The sequence below is a fragment of the Hyperolius riggenbachi genome, chromosome 4, assembly GCF_040937935.1.
Source record: "Hyperolius riggenbachi isolate aHypRig1 chromosome 4, aHypRig1.pri, whole genome shotgun sequence".
Taxonomy (NCBI): Eukaryota; Metazoa; Chordata; class Amphibia; order Anura; family Hyperoliidae; genus Hyperolius; species Hyperolius riggenbachi.
Genome location: NC_090649.1, coordinates 254,408,480 through 254,430,981, shown reverse-complemented (window position 1 = coordinate 254,430,981; position 22,502 = coordinate 254,408,480). Strand labels below are relative to the sequence as shown.

Below are 22,502 nucleotides of genomic sequence, written 5' to 3'. Positions count from 1 at the left end.
GGATACCTGAAGGACTTGTTGCAACTGCATAACACCCCCCACAATCTTAGATCAAAAGGACGTAACACCATGGTCACCCCCAGAGTCCACCTCAAAACCTTTGGAGACAGAGCCTTTTGTCATGCTGCCCTTACACTTTGGAACTCCCTGCCACACCCAATCAGGACAGCTCCATCCCTGGAAGCATTTAAGTCTAAACTGAAAACCTACCTCTTTAGTCTGGCATTCATTAACATCTTACTATCTCCTCTGAAACACAACCCAGCCTGCAACCCTGTATTGATCTGAGACACAACTATGCGCTTTGAGTCCTATGGGAGAAAAGTTATTATTATTAAAATTAATATTGTTATTGTATTGTATTTCATTGTATGTAAGAGGTTTAATGTTACAGCTATACTTGTGCATTTCTTCACTTTTAGGAAGGGAACAATATCTTAGGCAGTCAGTCAAGGCAATTGTGTGTTTGTATATATATATATATATGTCCTTTTTTTAAGACAGTAATCATATTAAATGTTTTATCGTAATTGGAAACAGAAAAGTTCTTGTTTTTTCATTTGGACACTTCTAATTTTTCTCTTCCCTCTGTGTACTTCTTTGTTACCATCTGCATCATCCTTTAAACTTCTGTATACACGTGACATCATCTTCTTCTTCATACTTCTATTTTCTTTCAGCATTTACATCTGTAAACTTCATACATATCCTATATAATAATAGGCAACTGTCCCTACGTACAGCAGGGACAGTTTTCTGTGTAGCTGGGTCCGTGCTTTTCGTTACTGCGCATGTGCGCAGCACGGACCCAGCCTCACACAGGCAGGACGACAGGGACGGGGCCAGGGAGCGAAGGAGAAAGGAATCCGGGCACCAGATGAGCTGCTATGCACACCTCGCTTTATTTCATCCCGCCAGACAGATAACAGCAAACAACCGATGGAGGCCTCCATCTGTTGTTTGCTGTTATCTGTCTGGTGGGATGAAATAAAGCGGGGTGTGCACAGGGCCGGCTTTAGGGGGGGGCGAGAGGGGGCAGAGCCCCCTCAAACAGACTCACTGCCCCCTCAAATCAGAGCCGCTCTCGCTATGCCGCTGGCTGCTTCCTGGTCCGTGGTGTGGAGCGCAGAGCGGTCATGTGATCAGTCACATGACCGCTTCTTCCTCGGACGGCTCTCCGAGACGAGTCTCTGCTGTGACGCAGGCAGTGGCGACCGTAAGAGCCACCCCGCATAGAGGAGGAGTCGACTCTCTCAGAGAAAGAGGAATTCTCCTCCTCTGAAAGAGTCGACTCCTCCTCTATGCAGGGCGGCTTCTTAAGGTCCCGCTCCCGCCACTGTGCCTGCGTCAGAGCTGAGACTCCTCTCAGAGAGAGTAGACGTGCTGACAGTTTTTCTACCCGGTCCCGCCATCTGCCACCCGCCTCACCAGACACTGTCTGTGTGCTGTGCCTGCCAGTGCCAGACCAGTTGCATTGGCAAATCAATAATTTTGTGTGTGCTGTGCCACAGTGCCAGTTCAGTTGCCAGTCCCATAGTCAGCCTGGCTGGCAAATCAATCAGATAATTGCCTCATTTAAGGCTGTCAGTCAATCAGTGTCACTGCCAGAGTGCACTGCAGCCTTGCTGGCAAATCAATCGCTCAGATTGCCTCATTTATTTTGTGTGCGTTCTTTGCCATCTGCCGCCGCCTCAGGCCCTCAGTGCACAGCACTGTATTTGTGCAAAAAAACCCACGCAATATATCAGTATATTAGCATTTGAAGAAAATTATTTCTGTGTTACACCTGAGAACATTTTTTTGATAATCTGCAGTGCGCAGAACTGTATTTGTGGTAGAAAAAAACACGCAATATCAGCATATTAGCATTTGACGAAAAGTATTTCTGTGTTACACCTGAGAACATTTTTTTCAATAATCTGCAGTGCGCAGAGCTGTATTTGTGCTAAAAAGAGCAGAGCTCAAACTTCCCTGGCAGACCTTTAAAGGACTTCCGAGGCCAAAAAGAAGAAAATTACACTATACCTTTTTATTATCAGAATCCATGGAGGACGTCCAGCGCGTCCTCCGCACCGAAAAGGGCTGCAATGACGGCGGAACGGTGCGGAGGACGCGCTGGACGTCCTCCGTGGATTCAGATATTAAAAAGGTATAGTGTCATTTTCTTGTTTTTGGCCTCGGAAGTCCTTTAACACCACTGTAAGGTCATGACATGTTTATTTGGCCCCACCCATGACCACGCCCACAGTCTGCTGCATGGCCACGCTCATTTTTTGGCGCGCCGCGCTACGCGCGGCGCAGGGTTTTTGTATGCCCCCTGCAAATTTCTGTCTGCCCCCTCATATGTGCCTGTCTAGAACCGGCCCTGGGTGTGCATAGCAGCTCATCTGGTGCCCGAATTCTTTTCTCCTTCACTTGGTTATGATTGTAAGTTGTCCGGAGGCACAGTGAGTAACTCCCCTCAAGAACCCAGAGTAAGGTCTGCCTCATCTGGTGCCGATCCAATTCTGCTCTTTCTTCCTTCATGGTGCCAGGGAGCTAGGCGGGCATGTGAGCGGGCGGCCGGTGTGCAGCAGGTGCAAAACACAGACCCTAGAGCCCGTTTTTAAACGGGCTTGGGTCTGCTAGTGTATATATATATGTGTGTGTATATATATATATATATATATATATATATATATATATATATATATATATATATATATTCTATTAATAAAAAGTATGTAAACCCTTTGGAATCACATGGATTTCTGAACAAATTGGTCATAAAATTTGATCTGATCTTCATCTAAGGCACAACAATAGACAATCACAGTCTGCTTAAACTAATACTACACAAATAATTAAATGTTTCCATTTTTTCATTGAATACACCGTGTAAACATTCACAGTGCTGGTGGAAAAAGTATGTGAACCCTTGGATTTAATAATTGGTTCAACCTCCTTTGGCTGCAATAACTTCAACCAAACGTTTTCTGTTGTTGCAGATCAGACATGCACAATGGTTAAAAGTAATTTTTGACCATTTTTCTTTACAGAACTGTTTCAGTTCAGCAATATTCTTGGGATGTCTGGTATAAATCGCTTTCTTGAGGTCATGCAACAGCATCTCAATCAGGTTGAGGTCAGGACTCTTACTGGGCTACTCCAGAAGGTGTATTTTCTTCTGTTTAAGACGTTCTGTTGTTGAATAACTTCTATGCTTTGGGTCATTGTCCACATTATCCAAGAGCTAATTGGCATGAGATGTTAGCCAGCTGGAGTCCAATAAATGAGATGAGATTCGAGGTATGTTTGTAGTGTTCAATAAAAAAACGGAAACATCTAATTATTTGTGTGGTATTAGTTTAACCTCTTGAGGACTGCGGTGTTAATCCCCCCTAAAGACCAGGCAGTTTTTCTTAAATTGGGCCACTGCAGCTTTAAGGGCTCACTGCAGGGCTGCACAACTCAGCACACAAGTGATCCCCCCTTTTATCCCCACCAACAGAGCTCTCTGTTGGTGGGGTCTGATCGCTCCCCCAGTGTTTGTTTTAAAAAAAATTTATAAATATTTATGTTCTTTTTTTTATGAATAAATTTGACTATTTATTTATTTTTTCTTAAATCCCTCCCCCCAGCTAGCCAATCACGGTGATCGGCTGTCAAAGGCTTCAGCCTATGAGAGCCGATCGTCCCCTGTGTCCCAGGGGGACAGCCATGTCACTCGGCTGTCCCCAGTACAAAGTTGACTTAGATCGCAGCGCTTTACTATGTTAATAGACAGCGGTTGGAGCTCCGCCTTGCAAGCGGGCACGCGATCTCTTGCTAGCCCCATTGAAAGCCGTTCACGCCAATCAGCGTCCAGCGGTCCTGGGGCTGCCGCCGCGTTCATGCCAATCGGCATGGAGCGGTCGGCAAGTAGTTAAGCAGACTGTGATTGTCTATTGTTGTGACTTAGATGAAGATCAGATCACACTTTCAAATGCGAAAGGGGTTGAAAAAGAAACTGTATCAAAATCAATAGGAAATGCATATGTCACAAATGCGTGCATTATCATAGTAGCAGCCGTCCTAATGGAATACTGCGGTTGCACTACACATGTATCTTGCAGTAGTTATGCGCGCTCCCGATGGGGAATATTACTGCGCGCTTTGTAATATCACTGCAAGCAGTGTATGCACGGTAATATTACCTTATTTTAATGAATCAAGCCTCAAATGACAATATTCCAAGAACTGGTCATAAAAGACCAATAAAACAAAAAAAATGTATCATTGAATAGAATGTCTATTTCAAAGATCTGTATAAGAACAATGCAAAAAAATGATGGTAATCATCATGTGCTGTTCTATACAATATTTCAGTAGCAAAAAAAAGAGTTACAAACTCAACAGTAACCATGGTTAAGGATGTTTCCACTCTGATGCTTCAGCAAATATTGTAATATTTTTGGCACTTGTATTAAATATAGCCATGAAAAATGTAATTCTGAAACTTCTATCTTACATCCAGTTTAAATGTTCTCTCTGCTAGGATGGTATAATCGACTGTATATTAATTTCACACTGAGACGCCATATATTCTTCTTCCTACTACAAACATATTTTCCTGCAACGCTGATGGTCATGCTGTCCTGGGTCTCTTTCTGGATAGATCGAAGAGCTGTGCCTGCCAGAGTTTCCCTTGGTAAGACAGACATTTTTGTTTAAAGCTTGACTACAGCAACATTTTAAAATATTGTGCAGAATAGAGAAAATATATTTATTTTTCTTCTCTGTTTTTACTGTTGTTTGCGTCTGCAGTGAGGAGAATCTCTATCATTTCTGCTCTAGGGATACTCATAGGTGTCATCTGATTTTCTGATCACCAAAACAGGAAGAGGAATTCAATATAAATAGAAACAGAGGTTTTAACTGTCCCATGGACTTACCTAACATTGTCACATGGGACCAATATTATTACTTGACAGGTAGCTAAAAGATAAATTTTCCATTGTATGGGGCCCTGGTGCCACCCATATAATCAACAAGTTTAAGGAGTTGTTCATTTAGATATCCTTAAATCCACAGGTTGATGTACACATCTAAAATCAGTCCAGTCTTAAAACACTTAACGACCAGCTAACGCCCATAGGCATCAGCAGGTGTTAAGTGGGTTACCATGGAAACGGCCGCTCGATCGAGCGGCCTTTCTATGTCAGTTCACGGAGGGTGTCTCCGTGAACAGACGGAGAGCCGCCGATCGCGGCTCGCCGGCAAAATGTAAACACGCGGCGAAGAAATCCCTGCTGCGCGGCAGCGCCGTAAGGCAGATCGGCGATCCCCGGCCTCTGATTGGCCGGGGATCGCCGGCATATGATAGGCTGAAGCCTATCCTACAATGCGCAGGACGGATATCTGTCCTGCGCCGCTCACAGGGGGAGGGAGAGGGAGGGAGGGGGACGGAGCGCCGAAAATGCTGCGGAGGGGGGCTTTGAATACACCCCCCCCCGCAAAGCGCAGCAAGCCGTCGGCGATCAGGCCAACCCAGGAGGACATCCCCCTAGTGGGGAAAAAAGGGGGTAAGTCTGATCGCCCTGGCTCTATCCTGATCTGTGCTGCGGGCTGGAGAGTCCACGCAGCACAGATCAGGCAAACCACCCCTGGTCCTTAAGTGGTTAAAGACTGGTTTAAAAAAAATATCTAGGCAAAAACAGCTCATATGATTGAGTGACTGCATTTTCAAAGCATCTGAAACTACCGTGCTTCTGTTAATGTATGCAACATCATATCTGCTACAGTCCATGGGCAGCACAGTGACGTAGTACGGCAGCACAGTGACGTAGTACGGGCAGCAAAGTGGAGTAATACGGGCAGCACAGTGACGTAGTAGTTAGCTCTCTCTCACTTTGCAGTGCTGGGTCCCTTGGTGTAGATTAATGTACCTATTTTGTCCTACTCAATCTCAATAGAGTTGATTTAATCAGGAAACTGAAAGAGGACACTGGACAACAAATTTAAAAAAATGTTTTGCTTTTTTAAAAGAAAAGGGTGATTATGATAGATGCCTTCAAAATGAACAATAATATAATGTTCCACTGACTGTATCAAGTAGTGTTGAGAAACACGATAGTATCTATAAAGCAATATAGTACAATAATATAATATATGACTTAATCATTTCCATGGATGTTTGCAACCTGCCATGAATACACCTCAGGACATACTCGCACTACATAAATGAGGTTTTTTAAAGGGACTCTGAGCAGAGGACTAAAATGAAAATCAACACTTACCTGGGGCTTCCTCCAGCCCCCCGTAGCCCGCGAGGCACCTCAGTGTCCTCCAGGTCCCTTCCATGGTCCCTCTGTTTGACCCCGTTAGTGTGGCGATTTCAGCCATAGTAGTGTGCAATTGTTGTGTAGTTCTGTCTTTTGATAACTGCGCATGTGCAGGAGGATTACGGCGACACCCGCCTAATCGAGCTGAGAGCATGGCCCATGTGCAGTTGTGCATTACTATGGCTGAAATCGCTGCACTAACGGGGCTGCCTGAGGGACCACGGAGGGTACCTGAAGGACACTGAGGGACCTCACGGGCTATGGGGGGCTGGAGGAAGCCGCAGGTAAGTCCTGATTTTAATTTTAGTCCTCTGATTGGGGTTCCTTTTATTTGACCAAAATGCCTTCATTAAGAGGTCGTTATAAAAAAAGGTTGATTAGGTTAAAATTTAGCCTGAAATTATATGGAGAAAGTATGAAATGTACTTTGTTAGAACGGTATGTGTTACACACTTATCAATGTGATTTTTGTGGTCAGAGGCAAATCTATAAGATACAGCTGCAAGTTTTGATAAAACTTATATTGCAAAACATTCATCATTTGAAATGTACCCGTTAGAATGACAAAAGTGTCACTTTCTCAAAACTCTTACGTGATGCAACAGTTTTGAAGTTAGTTCTATGATTAGCATCAAAAACTCTATCAGAGACAACAATTATTCAGGACATGAAAAACTTGTTGCCCAATAGAATCAAACTTGTAGAGTTGTAACACCTAATGCAATCCATAAATACCATACAGTCATCAATCTTCTGCAGCTTCTATTCCCACCTGCTCATTGAAAATTTAATGATATGACCAACCAGCCTATATATCAATAAACTGTCCAAAATCATTTGGGCAAAACAGATCACTAGCAGTGAGCAAATTTAACATAATATAGCATTAAAAATGTTAAAATCTAATTGTGTATGGCCAATTTTACCATAGTATTGACTACCTATTTCCAAGTCAAACATGTAGTCAATTGAACCAGGGGTGTAACTACACTGGATCAGGCCCCTCCTGTAGAGATCTATCCCACCACCCTTCATTACAGTGGGGGGGGGGGGGGAGGGGTTGGCAGGAGCTAGGGGGCCTGGTCCATTACATTGGTGGTCCATTGCATTCCTGGTACATTGTTTTGCAGAGCATTATGCACAGCAGAAGCATGTACATTATCTACTGGTGCACACGTCTCCTCCACTCACTTCCTGGTGAGTTTTCACGTGCCTTGCACTGTGTGCAGCCAGCTAATCACCATGCGGATTTAATCCTGCATGGTGATTGGCTGGCTGCATGCAGTGCAGGGCACTTGAAAACTAACCAGGAAATGAGTGGAGGTGACACGGGTGCCAGGAGCAGGTAACGTATACACTTCTGCTCTGCATACTGGACTGCCTCCCAGGCCACCTCCCAGCTGTGGGGGCAATTGTTACACCAGCGAGTTGAACGTACATTACTGTATTTTCACTGTGATGAATGCCTTTCACTAAAGTAGAGGGTAAAGAGGCGCCCAATGTATATAAAACACTTTAAAATCAATAAAATGAAAAAAGAATGAGGTGGCGACAAACTCACTGTAGGTAAGGAAGTTTAATTGATTATTAAGCACAGGCAACGCGTTTCGTGGGACTATGCCCACTTCCTCAGGCCAAATAAAAGTGCCCTAGCAGTCAGTATGCCGCATTCGGGGTGCCTCGAATGTGGCATACAGACTGCTAGGGCACTTTTATTTGGCCTGAGGAAGTGGGCACAGTCCCACGAAACGCGTTGCCTGTGCTTAATAATCAATTAAACTTCCTTACCTAAAGTGAATTTGTCATCTGTGAGGTAAGCCACCTCATCCTTTTTTCATTTTATTGATTTTAAAGTGTTTTATATACATTGGGCGCCTCTTTACCCTCTACTGTACCTTACTCCCCCCACCCTTCTGGGAGGGGAGCCTTGCGCACCTATCCAAGGGGCGCAGGTTTTTTGCTAAGAGAGCGACCGAGTCCAGGACTGCTGGTAGACCTGAGTGGAGTCAGGTTTAAAACACTCCACCTGCCTGAAGTGGTCGGTTGCCCCCTTTGCAACCCACCTTTGTGAATACCCTTCTATAAAGTACTTTTTTATACCCAATACTTGTGACATACTGCACCATTTGGGCTCCTGTTTGTCTTTGTTTTTTTCCCTCCAGTACTGTACCTTTCACTAAAGGTTCCCATGGAGTTAAAAACAACAGCTGCATTGTTTATCTTTTCTAGGAATAACCACCGTATTGACTATGTCAACCATCATTACTGGAGTCAATGCTTCCATGCCCCGAGTTTCATACATTAAAGCTGTGGACATTTTCCTGTGGGTCAGTTTTGTGTTTGTGTTTCTATCGGTGCTGGAATATGCTGCTGTAAATTACCTGACTACAGTGCAAGAAAGAAAAGAGAGGAAGCTGAGAGAAAAGGTGAGAAAAGTGATGGTGGCTTCACAGTTTCCACCAGACATCATGGCATTGACATTTCATCTGATTTATTATAGGCATACTTCTAAAAGGCTCATTACCGCTTACATATGTCAGTGATTTGTAGGTGAAATGTTGTCTGATGTCTTTTCTAATAAACTAGATTTTAGATTGTTGAATTATTTCAGTAATGACTGTATCTTGTTAGGACATCACAGCGTAGGGCTTACCAAGAGTCAAAGTGCAAGAAACAAGCAGGTACAGTCCATCTGTATGTTATTGATAAAGGCAGGGAAATGTTCTAATTTCAGTATAGTATAAATAAAACATATGCCTCTTTGATGTGCTCATTGAGATAGGAGTTCTGAAATCTGTAGGCCAGAAGCAAACAAGGAAAAGATTTTTGGCATCTTATGGAGTATGCTTGTTAAGGTGAATATCCGATTAATCACACAATTGCTTCTTGATTGCTGAATGGAAAGATATCCAGGACTCCAGAAATTAGCAAAACAATTAAAACCCAAACTAGGATCTGTGCAAAAGCCATAATGAATAGCTATTTCCAGGCCAAACATGTAGTCTGTAAGTGCACGGAAGCGTATTGTAAAAATACGCTTCCGCACATGCGCACCACAACGTCACTGGGCCGCGGTAGCAGTGCGTCAATTTCACGCACCACCCCAGTGTGAAAGGGCCATGAGGAAAAGAAGATGACTGCAATTCAAAGTTTAAGTTTTATTTCAGAATGCACTAAAAAGACTATTTGTTTCACATTATGAACACTGCTTCAATTACATGTGCTGCAATTACAGGAGAGACACATGCAATTGACCCAAAGAACCAGAATTCCTACCATGAAGCATGGTGTCTATTTTGTGTTTTCTACAATAAAACTTTGAATTTTAAATTGTAGTCAACTTGAAGGGAAGACCAACATTTGCCTTACTTTTTGACCGTGAAAAAATTAGCCAAGCTTTAAAAAAAGATACCAGTACCTTTTGCATAACATGAAGAGGGATTGATTATGTCTTAAGTCTACTCTACAGTATGCCACACAGAATGCCTAGAGTCTATGCAGGGACAAAATGTTGAGAGAAAACATTCTGAAGCAAACTGTCCTTCCTTTTGTCAGACAGCACTTTCAGTTGCAGGTTATTGATTCTCCTAAAGGCTAACAATCCAAAACATGATATAGCTAAAAGCACCCAAAAATAACTAAGAAAAAAAACATTGGATTATTCTGAAGCCTTCATTTGAATCCAGATTTGAACATCTATGTAGAGAACTTAAATGTGTAGTTTGAAGAAAGTCATTTTCAAAAGTGAAACAACTGGAGCAGTTCAGCAGTTTTTTCTGGGCCAAGTTAGCTTTTGACAGGTTTAGAAGTATCTTGGAGAGTTCAGGAATCACTTGTGAGAGGCTTGAAACGTTTTGGAGATATATATATACAGTATATACGGTATATACCAGGGGATGAGCAGCACAAACCAAATTATATACAATACAATGCAAAGCATGCACGCAGCACTGGAGATCCCCAGTCTCCATTAATATATAAATACAGAGGGGCTGCAGCACACAACAGGAAAACAGTGACAGGGGCTCTTGGTTACGCTTTAATGCGTTTAAGCTCACCAACTGCGCCAAAGTGTCCCCGATCTGGTGAGTCCTACACTAACCAAGCAAAAATGCTAGTTTTTATCAGCGCTCTAGTGGGAACTAATCCAAAAGCCCAGGGGTCAGCTAAATGGGAAAAAGGAAATTAACCTCACCTTCTACTAGCTACTGACTGAACTATGAGCTCCACTCATTTATATGCTTAACTGTGCTAGAGGTGGGCGTGGTTATGCAATGTGGAGCTCATAGTTCAGTCAGTAGCTAGTAGAAGGTGAGATGTTTTTAATTTCCTTTTTCCCATTTAGTTGACTCTTGGGCTATTAGAATGGTTCCCACTAGAACGCTAATAAAAACTAACATTTTTGCCTGTTAGAGTAGGACTCACCAGATTGGGGACACTGGTGAGCTTAAACGCATTAAAGAGTAACCAAGAGCCCCTGTCACTGTTTTCCTGTTGTGTGCTTAAAACCCTCTGTGCCCTCTGAGTGTGTGTGTGTGTGTGTGTGTGTGTGTGTGTGTGTGTGTGTGTGTATATATATATATATATATATATATATATATATATATATACTGTATATATACACATACACACACACACACACCAGATTTTTAACCAAAGTGGTGTTACAATATATGGATCAATTTGAGGGCTTGACAGATGTCAATTTACTGAAAAAAAGATTAAATTAATTTTTACAGGAATATTATTATTGATTTATAAAGTGCCAGCTTATTCTCTGGCGCTGAATAGATAAGAGCTGTACAATATTTTGGAACTAATTATAGAGGAGGTTAGGCATAAGAAAGGACTAAATGATAGGAATTTAGGTTAGGATTAGACAAGACTGGTTTAATGTTGGGGGTTCACCGCAACCGTGGAGTCTATTCTCTGCTCCTCTATTGTTGTTTGGTACGCAGGCGGCAGGCACCATGGCGAGCGACAGACTTAAGCTCCAGAGAGTAATCAATGCTGCCGAAAGGATCATTGGGTCTCCCCTACCACCCCTATCTCCTATACACCTCCAGACTGTGGTCTAGGGCAAACAAAATACTGAACGACCCCACTCACCCTGGCAGTCGATACTTTGACCGTCTGCCTTTGGGACACCGATACAGATCGATCCTCACCAAGACCTCCAGACATTTGAGCACTTTCTTCCCCCAAGCTGTCCTCCTGCTGAACTCGAACTACCACCCTAGCAAAGCCCCCTTAGTTATGCTCTTTCTTATCATGCTGTTATGCTTAAGGCCCCGTTCACACTGCACGCGTTTCCAGCCGCGTTTTGGAAACGCGTGCAGGTGGCCGACACGCACGACATCAGACAGTGCATAGAGTGCACTGTCTGATGTTCACACTGCATGCATTCCAGACCTGTGCGGTCCGGAAACGCATGCTGCACGCATTTTTTGCCAAAACGCGTGGCTGTCCCATTCACTTTTCAGTGATGGGATCAGCCACGCAACCCATACAAACGCGGATGGCGTGCGTTCGTACGTACGCGTTGCGTTCCGCATGCGTGCCGTCCGCGTTTGTAATGTGAACGGGGCCTTAATCTTGCTATTATGCTGTAAAAGTTAATCTTGCTGTTATGCTGTAAGAGTTTGGATGTATGTTTGTAGATATTTTGCTCATTTTTTTTTCTTTTTCCCATCTGTACGCAAATGCCCCTTATCTGTATAACACCTTTCCCTGCTGTGTGAACCACAAAACATTCCAGGCGTGACATCGTCGCACTCGGCGAAATAAAGATGATTCTGATTCTAATGGAGAGGGTTAGGCATTAAAAAGGGATCAACATGAAGAGTAGATGTAAGAGATAGGTATAAGTAAGGGGGTTTAGCATGGGGTAGATGTGCTAAACACTGAGAAATCGTGTATCAAATCCGAGATAGCAAAGTATTGGTAATTTACTTATCGGGAGCCGGCACCCACACTCACCATGCCAAATCCATATGTACGCATATAGATTTTTGAGTATGCTTTTATACCTTCTTTCCACTCTGGATGTTACCTAACTATGGTTTTCCGTAATGGAATCTTATTAGAATAAGTCACAGTGCAACAGTGTCCCAAACTGACCCTTCGTTGATAAGCATATCATAACAAAGTAATTTGGTGGCATAAGTATGCAATTAAAAGCCGAATGTGAATTTAATCAGGACTTCAAAATAAGGTCACAATGTATTTTTCTAAAATTAATGATGTTTTAATTATCCAATTTATTTTTTACATGTAGAATAAAATAGCCTTAATGTACTTTATTCAGTATGCCATGCCAAAGTGCAGTGACCTGAGTAAAGAACATTTTGCTAATAAACTCATCAAAATATAGTTGAACATTATCAGAATTTTCCATTTAGTGATGTAGAAATTGCTTTATCACTGAGCTCCAAAAGCAGTAATCTGTATTGCATTGTATTGCATACATTCTTGTGGCCACCTGCTGTGGATGTGCATTGCATAATAAAGAGGACATGCCCAAATCCCAGCATTCATAAAGCAGATGAAGACTGGACACATTACAATGGATAGCTATAGCACAAAATGGCACAAATAAAAGTTGCCTACAATATTTCAATTTAACTTACTGCTTGTAGTTGATCCTCACCCAAAAGCTGCTACTCTAAGTCCTGTCATATCACTTATCACTTATGGAATGACCGCAGGCGCAGGTATTAGTAGCACATATGAGCTTGTAAAACTGTTTCTTTTAGCGGACTGTGACAAGATTTTGAGTGTCAGCAGCAATAATGAGAGTCTGTGACAGATAACATGATCCAGCCTGTGGAAGAGACAGGGAGCCCTTCCTCTACTAAAATTCTTGTTAGAGTGCATCCCTTGAGCTGGAATGGGCTGCCTTTTATTAGTCTTCCTCCCATGAGCTAATAAGAGACTGCTACACAGAAGGAGGAGAGTACAACCCTGGAGGCCCTTTATATGAAATAGGGAACAGAGGAAAGAAAATGAACCTAAACGACATAGCATGTAATAGACAGAATCAAGGTATTGTAAACCTGAAAAAGTATCAACACATTGGCGGTACATACAATATGAAGGTACTGCAGAAATTATGGATAAATAAACCTCCCTTGAAAAACCTTAAATTACATAATTCTAGATGATTAGGTGAAATGACCATCTAGCTATTTACAATAGAAAAAAAAATTCCCTCATTTTTCCTTTGTATAGTTCTGTTTACTTTACTCTTCTACCTTTTTCTGCATGCTTATAACTTCTTTTATTATTTTTTATGTGTACGTCTTTCTTTGTTTTTCTTTCTTGTTCTTTTTTTCTGTATACGGTATACTTGAATTTGATACGAGAGCTTTCTGCTTGTCTTTTTCACACAGGGCTATGTAGGTTTTGAGGTTTTTTTCTCACTAAATAATAAAAACCATCATTTAAAACTGCATTTTGTGTTCAATTATGTTATCTTTAACTAATGGTTAACGTTTTTTGATGAGCAGAAACATTTAAGTGTGACAAACATGCAAAAGAATAAGAAATCAGGAAGGGGGCAAATAGTTTTTCACACCACTGTACATCTTGCCAGATAAACTCCAGAACTCTTTGTTGTCCTGGTGTTGAATAACTGCTGAACTCTTTTGTTTTCAGTATCCCTGTACATGTGGGATGTCGCACACAAAAACAATGATGTTGGATGGAATGTATGGTGACCCTGAGACCAGCAGCCTGGCTGGATACACTAAAAACCAAATCGTGACAGAAGATGTGGAGAAACAAGACAAAATGGTGGTGCACTTGGCTTTGAGTCCTAATTCTAGTGTCTCCAGGAAGAAAGGAAAGGGCCACGTCGGCCTGCGGCTAATGCAAAACACACACGCTATTGATACATATTCCAGGCTTATCTTTCCAGCTTCATTTATATTTTTTAACTTGATTTACTGGTCTGTGTTTTGCTAAGAATGGCTGTAAAGAACTTTTTTCTTTTTCACCATGTGAAAAGGTGTATAGCAGAAATGCCTTGGCTGTTTTATAATTGTGAATTATAGGTATTATTTCTGGCCATCATGGAAACTAAATACCTCAGTAAACATGTAACAGATTCCATGCTGTATGTAACATTACAGCTGTGTGATAAAACTGCAGCAGGATTTGTGGGAAATGCCCCAACACTAAAATCTGTCCATAGCACTCATGCCAGCTGTGCGGATCAGGGTAATGGAGGCTGTGTGTTCATGCAGATGACCAGACAAAGAACAAATAAGAAGAAGGAGATAGGTGATAATCAGCAGGCCTGAGATCCGATAACACCTAAAGGGCAGGGAGTGAAGAAGGCAGATGAAAAGCAGGTGAGCTGCCTACAGCACCAGCGCTAAAGCAGATAGTTTGTCCTTACCTGGCTCACTCAGAGACAATGGATTCATTGTGACTGTAGGGTCCTACCATGCATAGCTCATAATAACGGGCTGTGCTCTGCCCTCTACTGTTGTGTTCATTGTACTTCCTTGTAGGCAACACCATCATTTCCTGTGTTGCTCATAAACAGGACAAGTGCAGGGCCATATTTGGTGTAGACAGATTAATACATGAGATGGGAGAAGGGAGGCGGTTTGACACAATATATAGGGTCTGTACAAGGATGCAGATGGGCTCTCCATTTAAAATGGAGACAGCAAGAGGGCAGAACTCTGTTCACTTCCAGAGTTTTTTCACTGGAAGGCTAACTTCTAGATTACTTTATATACTTGCAAATAAGCCACCAAAAATGTGCTGAAAAGTTACCCCCTCGGCTTTTATGCGAGACAGTGGTGCAGAACGGATAGTGGAGCAAGTTTTGTTACTGGCAGAGGTGCGTAAGGATCTTGCACTAGTGATCCTGCTTTTGCCAGCTGGCTCCCTGCTGTGTCCGGGCCCCTCATCCCCTGCAACATGGTGTGCAGAGTGCGCTGCTCAAGACTACCTGTGTCCCCTAGCTTGTGGAGCAGAGCGTGTCAGAGGTGCAGTGACCGAGGATTCTACCTGTGTGGCAGTCACTGTGTCTCATCTCTATGACACCATCTAGTGACATCTTGAGACACAGCTGTATCATCCTTGGGGCACATCTGGCTACACGGAGAGGGGATGACTTGTACTGGGGGCACAGCTGGCTACTTTGGAGGGGGCTATACTAGGGAGGGGGCTTATACACGAGTCAATTACTGTTTCCTAGTTTCTGAGGGAAAAGTGGGTACCTCATCTTATACGTGGGTTGGCTTATATGCAAGTATATATAGTTTACTTCTTTATTAAATAATTTAAACCTAAGTAATAAAAAAAAGTAATATGACATGGAAGACCCTGGCAGGGGGACTTTCAAACACATTCCCTTCCACTGAATGACTAAATTCCTTAGTGCATTGCACTGAGGTCTTGGTTGGCTTATTGATCAAGTGACTGAGGTTTTTAGTTAGTGTCTAAACAGGTTTTTTTTCTACACCTACAATGTTTTCAGTCCCTATATCAATTGAGTTAGTTTCCATTAAGAATTGCTCATTATAAAAAGATTTAAAAAAAAGATTATTATTATGAACCATTGCAAACAAAGGTAGGTTTTTAATTTGAAGCACTAACATGCAAAAATTGTGGTTTTAGAGATAATCTAGAGGGTGAGTCTTTTATTTTACAATCTGCAACATTGCCTTTGGAGTTCCTAGACTTAAGTAGTCATTTTGCTTTCAGAGATGAAAGAGACTCCTAACCCATCTCTCAACCTCGAAGCCTCTCTGAATAGCAGAAATGCCTACACTGCACAGGGCATACAGATTAGAAACTGATGTCTTCTGATGGCTGCATCCAGCTGAAATGGTGTCAACTGCAAATATTATTAGAAAAAAAAAATATACACTTGATAGGGTTATTCTTTAACCTGCCTGCCTTCATTTATCATGTAGCTAGCCTAGCGCTAGCTACATGATTCCCCCCTCCCTGCGGCGTCCCTCCCACCCCTCCGATCGCCGCCAGCTCAATCACCCCTCCTTAAATCCCGTTCTGAACGGGATTTCCAGGAGGGCTTCCCCTGTCGCCATGGTGACGACCGTCGTGACGTCATGGACGTCATGACGTCACAGGGAGTCCCGATCCACCCCTCAGCGCTGCCTGGCACTGATTGGCCAGGCAGCGCACAAGGTCTGGGGGGGGGGGGGGGAGACTGCATCGCGGCGCGTAGCGGCGGAGATCAGTCACAACACGCAGCAAACAAAGTGCTTGCTGTGTGTTTTAAAAAAAAATTATTCAAATCGGCCCAGCGGGGCCTGAGCGGCGACCTCCGGCGTCTCTGGACGAGCCTAGCTCGTCCAGAACGCCAGGGAGGTTAATTCAGTACAGCTGATGAACAGTAGCGTGTTATTTGTGGATGTCATTACTATGACAATCACAGGAAAGTGTGTACTGTCCTGTTGGAGGTAATGTCATCTTTCTTTATTCAGGTCTTTGGTGGAGCCTCATATAAACCCCAGTCTATACTCAGCAGAGGCAGCCAGGTTTGATGCCTCTACCAAGAATGTGATAGGAGTTTAGCTGGCCCAATGTGCTGCCAAAAAATCAGTAGTGCTGTATTATCTCAGGCAAGCTCATTGCTCCTTATCTATCCTGCCGAAAGCCGATCCATTGAGCACAGAACCATTGTCCTTCACCATAACAGCAAAACTCTTCACTGGGCTGCAGGCTAGCAATGCATACGTACAACGCTCGGCCCTGAACAGTCGTGCAAGAGATCAAGCCTTGATGCTTCTGGGCAACAATCATTGTTCACATATACACACATTAATTAGGCTCCCTCAATGCTGCACAGTCATTTTAATCTAGTTTGCAGCTCACTCATGGTGCTTGGCATTGCAAGTAGATACATTTTTCCCAGTTGATACAAACTTTTTTGCAATTTATATACATATTGAAGTTGGATTAATTACATTTGGCTGCAAGTAGAATTGATTGGTCCAATTTCAGTCTGAATACAAATTGCAAACAATTTTACATGAAATTGAATCACATGGTATCTGTATTTGCAAGCAAGAGCACAGAGAAAGAGCAAGATTAGTATTGTGTTACTATAACAGCTGAAGAACAAGTGCCACACTGCTGACAACATAATGGAGCCGTCTGCCCATGAATATCCAATCAGGCATCAGTGGAATAGTTTATGGGTAAAGCAAATTTATTTCAAAGTAGTACATAAATATTTAGAAACTTCTTAATCTTATTTTTACTTATTTATATACAGCGAACACCTTTTCCCTACACTTAATGCTGACCTGAACTCAGAACTTCCTCTCTGCTCTAAACGATAAGCAACAGCATAATAACCTTTAAATAAAAACATCTTTCTTACAATTGATACAAATCCTGCAATAAATCTGTAGTGTTTTTACTTTCTGCTTTAATGGAAGCAGACATAGGGTTAACATCCTGTGTTTACAAATTAGCTGCTCTGCCGAGGCAGCCAGCTGACACAGCTGAGAAACCAAATTACATTGATGATTAGTCCCAAATTAGGGGGAATTAGGCAGGCTAAACTCTCTAAATACATACAGAGTGCATTTCTCTGTGTTTTCCTTCTGTCCTCTGCAAGAGTTCAGGTCCACTTTAATGTCACAATTTAAAATGTACACTTGCACACTACAAACAGCTGATAAAGAATGTGCGCACAGAGATTTCTGATCACAGCACAAACTGAAACAGATAAGTGCAGTATAGATCTATAATGTGCAGGTGAGTGTATAAAAGGGGAGTGTAAAATGTCTCATTTCCATGTTATGTTTGTACAACTGTATATATATAAATGTACATAAACATTTGACCTGGTTGAACAACAATAAGATGTATATAACTGTATATGACTTTTTTTTCTACATCTGTACTATGGTGATGGCAAAATACAGATCTAGACCATATTTAAATAATAAACTTGTTTAATTAATAAATCCTTACTATGTATGTGTTTTGTGGAGAATTAAAATGAAATGTTACTTTTGTTTAAAAATTGCCATGACACACGACAGGACATTATCTTGTAATTAAATGTTACAAAAAAAAAAAAGTGCATGAACAGCAAGTTGTAAAGTTTGCAGCATGTATGTATATTCAGTAGTAGGCGAGTAAGTATACACTGTATCTACAAACACAAAACACAAACACAGAACATTTATATCGCGCTTTTCTCCTGGCGGACTCAAAGCGCCAGAGCTGCAGCCACTAGGACGCGCTCTATAGGCAGTAGCAGTGTTAGAGAAACTTGCCCAAGGTCTCCTACTGAATAGGTGCTGGCTTACTGAACAGGCAGAGCCAAGATTCGAACCCAGGTCTCCTGTGTCAGAGGCAGAGCACTTAACCATTACACTATCCAGCCACTTCCACACTATCCAGCCACTTCCACACTATCCAGCCACTTCTACAGCTTGTGGGTAAATGCATAGCTCAAGTGTATAGACTGTAGGTAAATATACAGTGTGTCTGTGCATAGCAGTTGGGTAAGTGTTCAGTGTGTGGCAGCAAGCAGGTGGGAAAATAAGAAGTGCATGTGTGTTCTGTGGATGGGTGAGTGTACAGCATGGGGGAGCACAGTGGGTACATAACGGAAATATCGCAGCTGAAAAAAAAATGACATCTACTTACCCGAACTAACAAAAGCGATTTGATTTATTATGTTATTTTGGTTAAAGTTCCTCTTTAACTAGTTTTGGAATAAGTGGCCTGTTAAACTAACAGATGTTATTTACTCCTATTCTCCTATCACCCTTTAATCATTTTATAGGTAAATGTCCGTGCCTATTTATTAAATGTAGCATTAATCCCCTTTTATTCTTCAGTGCTAGCCTCTTCCTCTAATGTAGACCTCCAAGCCCTCTCTTGTACAGTTGAGGAACTGGGCAGCCTTTGTCCCATTCCCATGGAGCCATAAGGAGGGACGCAATTGTCGCCATAAACACGTGGCACACGCATGTCTGGGCGACAGTTGCCCCGTGTGTATGAGGCGCGCAACCCTAACTGTTGCCGGAGACAGCAGTTGCAGTGCGATTGAAAATTTCAATCGCCGGCAACTTCTGTCTCCGCAACTGTCACTAGTCCACCACGCGTACTGCGTGTGTATGTGCGGACTAGCGACAGCTACCCACAGCCAGAAGGGAGCTTCCGCCGGGGGGGGGGGGGGGGGGACTTTTGGCGACAGCTTTCGCCACGTCTCTGCCTGTTGAGAGGTGTAGACAGCTGTCGCTCAGGCGGAGCTGTTGCCGAGCTGTTGCGCACATGTCTCCTGTGTGCTAGCAACAACGGTGCACCGTGTGTATGAGGCTTAAGGCTGGATCATACTCTCCTCCCATTGTAAACTGCAGGAAGCTACAGGTTGGTGTAATTGGCACAGCACCTCGCGTATACTAAAGCTACATACACACATGGGACCTTTGTGGCTAGTCGCTAGCGCACAGGGGACGTGCGCGCGACAGCCCGGCCCATGCGACAGCTGTCTACAAGTTTCTGCCCAAAGGCAGAGACGCGGTGGAAGCTGTCGCTGAAGGTTCCTCCCCCCCGCCGGAAGCTCCATACATTGTGTATGGAGTTGCTGTTGCTAGTCTGCATACACACGGCAGGACTAGCGACAGTTGCGGTGAAGTTGCAAACAAGTCAATCGACTGGCGACAGCCCTGAGTAGCGACGGTTGGGGGTGCGCGCGTCATACACACGGGTGACCTGTCACCGCAACACGCGCGTGCCACGTGGTTGCGGCGACAGCCGTACCCCGTGTGTATGAGCCATAAGGCTTAACTATACAAATAATTATGCTACTAAATGGCAGTATCATTAAAAATGTTCAAACAGTGGGTGGTGGGAGAGAGATATGCTTCCTAATTGCTGCCTACTTCTTTTTTTTGGAGTCATGGCTGCTTAACTATGTTGTTTGGAGGAGGGGGGATATGTCTGCTTAATTGCGGTATTTAATTTGAGGAACATGTCAGGTTGATTATAATGGATTTCTGAAGTACTTGTTATGAAAAACAGTACCTATAGTGAACTTACATTATATGCACCATTCTGCTATTTTACTACATCTCATATGGCTGTACAATATATATGGCAAGCCAATGCAAAATTTTTCTTTGGATGCACTATTTTTGGTTCTGCTGTACTTAGTGATGAGCAGAAATTACGCCAATGCCTAAATACGCATCGTAATTCGCAATTGCGCATTGTAATCATAATGCAAAATATTGGGGAAAAGCGTAATTAATTTCATAGTTAATTGTAAGCATTCGTAATTACAGATCAATTTACGCGTAATTTACGCATAATTTCATGCCGACTTTGGCAATGAACATCAAAGCCCTCATACATGCTATTGCTACCAATATTTATACTTATGGTAAGGAGAATTATGGGTGCAAGTTAAAAAAAGAATTGTTCAAAAAGACCTTCTATTTTTTGAGAAAATCAATAAACTCGCATTGCACAAGTGGAAATGGGCCCTTACAGTATACCTATTTCCACTATGCCAGTATACTCTACTAAGTCTATTCTTTTAGGGCCCGTTTCCACTATAGCGGAAACGGGCGCGATTCCGCAGAGTTTCCCCACAGGCAAATCGCGCGGGGAAACTCTGCCATAGAGGGTTATGGTGCCGCCGGCCGAATCGCATGCTACATAGATTTGTTAGCAAAGTTCTGCACCTAAATATGTAACGTTGATCTTATAATCATTAGAAAATAAGGCTCCTCATAATCAAAGTTGGCCAGCGCAATGCCTTATGGGACAGACCAAATGATTTGCATAGCTCCGCCTCCTGACTGTATTAAGCCTGGCAGCCTTTCTATCTCACAGGCCACACTTCCTCTGCCCTCAGACAGCCCATCCCAGGACACAAGTCAGATATGGACTATGAACAAGGCGGGGAGCCGCGATATACAGGGAGAGTGGCAGCATCAATGTAAACAGCTATCTAGCGACAATCTGTGTGTCTGTGTTTTTATAAGGGGGACAGCAGAGCATGGGGGGGGGGCGGCTGGGGGCACAGTATAAGGACACAGAGGCTGGTGATAGTATGCAGAATGTGCCTCTTTGTCCTATATGAATTGCAGAAACCCACCTTTGGCTCTCTTTAGGGCCCATTTCCATTATCGCGAATCTGCATGCGTTTTCTGCACGCAGATTTGCATAACCAATACAAGTTAAAGGAACACTTAAGTCAAACTAAATAAAAATGAGTTTTACTCACCTGGGGCTTCCAATAGCCCCCTGCAGCTGTCCGGTGCCCTCGCTGTCTCCCTCCGATCCTTCTGGCCCCAACAGCAGCCACTTCCTGTTTCGGTGACAGGAGCTGACAGGCTGAGGACGTGAGTGATTCTTCGCGTTCCTGGCCACAATAGCGCCATCTATGCTGCTATAGCATATATCATATACCATATAGCAGCATAGTGGGTGCTAATGTGTCTGGGAACGTGAAGAATCACTCGCGTCCCCAGCCTGTCAGCTCCTGTCACCGAAACAGGAAGTGGCTGCCAGGAGGATTGGAGGGAGACGGCGAGGGCACCGGACAGCTGCAGGGGGCTATTGGAAGCCCCAGGTGAGTAAAACTAATTTTTTTTTGTTTGACTTAAGTGTCTCTTTAATTAGCCTGTTTCCACTTGTCAGGACAACAGAGTGTTTTTTTGTACAGGAAAAATCTGCACTGCAGAGCCATCAGAATTCGCACACCGCCTTGTGCATGCAATGTAGTAATTAATGGAAAATTTGCATGCGTTTTCCCTATGCGAATGTTCCATGCAAATTTGCGTACATTTTCACTTAAAATCAATGTAAGGGCCATGTCGACTAGTGCAGTGCGATTTCTATGTGGAAAAAGCATAAACGAATTCACCTGCGCATGCAAATTTGTATGCACATTTTCATGCGAATTCTCGTGCGTTTTCGCGTTCCTGTAGAAGGATGCGAATTTAACTATATCAGTGCCTGTGTGCTTTTACATTTATTATTAGGTATGCGAATCTGCATGCATAAAACTCATGCAGATTCCCTGTAGTGGAAACGGGCCCTAAAAGCACACAGGCACTGACATGGTTAAATTCACATACATGCTGACATATGCGAAAACGTGCGCAAATTTGCATCTGCATGCGTTTTTGCTGCAGATTTCGGCAGCAGATTCGCAAAACCAATACAAGTTAATTAGCC

The 22,502-nt window shown here is 43.0% G+C and overlaps 1 protein-coding gene across 1 annotated transcript in view; it reads left to right on the top strand.

Moving 5' to 3' along the window:
* Nucleotides 1-18,226, top strand: part of LOC137503731 (gamma-aminobutyric acid receptor subunit rho-2-like) — an 80,931-nt gene extending 62,705 nt beyond the window's left edge. The window contains exons 7-9 of the mRNA XM_068231137.1: nt 4,517-4,669; nt 8,532-8,728; nt 13,959-18,226. Of these exons, the coding sequence (XP_068087238.1) occupies nt 4,517-4,669; nt 8,532-8,728; nt 13,959-14,267 (659 nt within the window). The 3' untranslated portion in view covers nt 14,268-18,226. The remainder of the gene's footprint in view (nt 1-4,516; nt 4,670-8,531; nt 8,729-13,958) is intronic.
* The last annotated feature ends 4,276 nt before the right edge of the window (nt 18,227-22,502 follow it).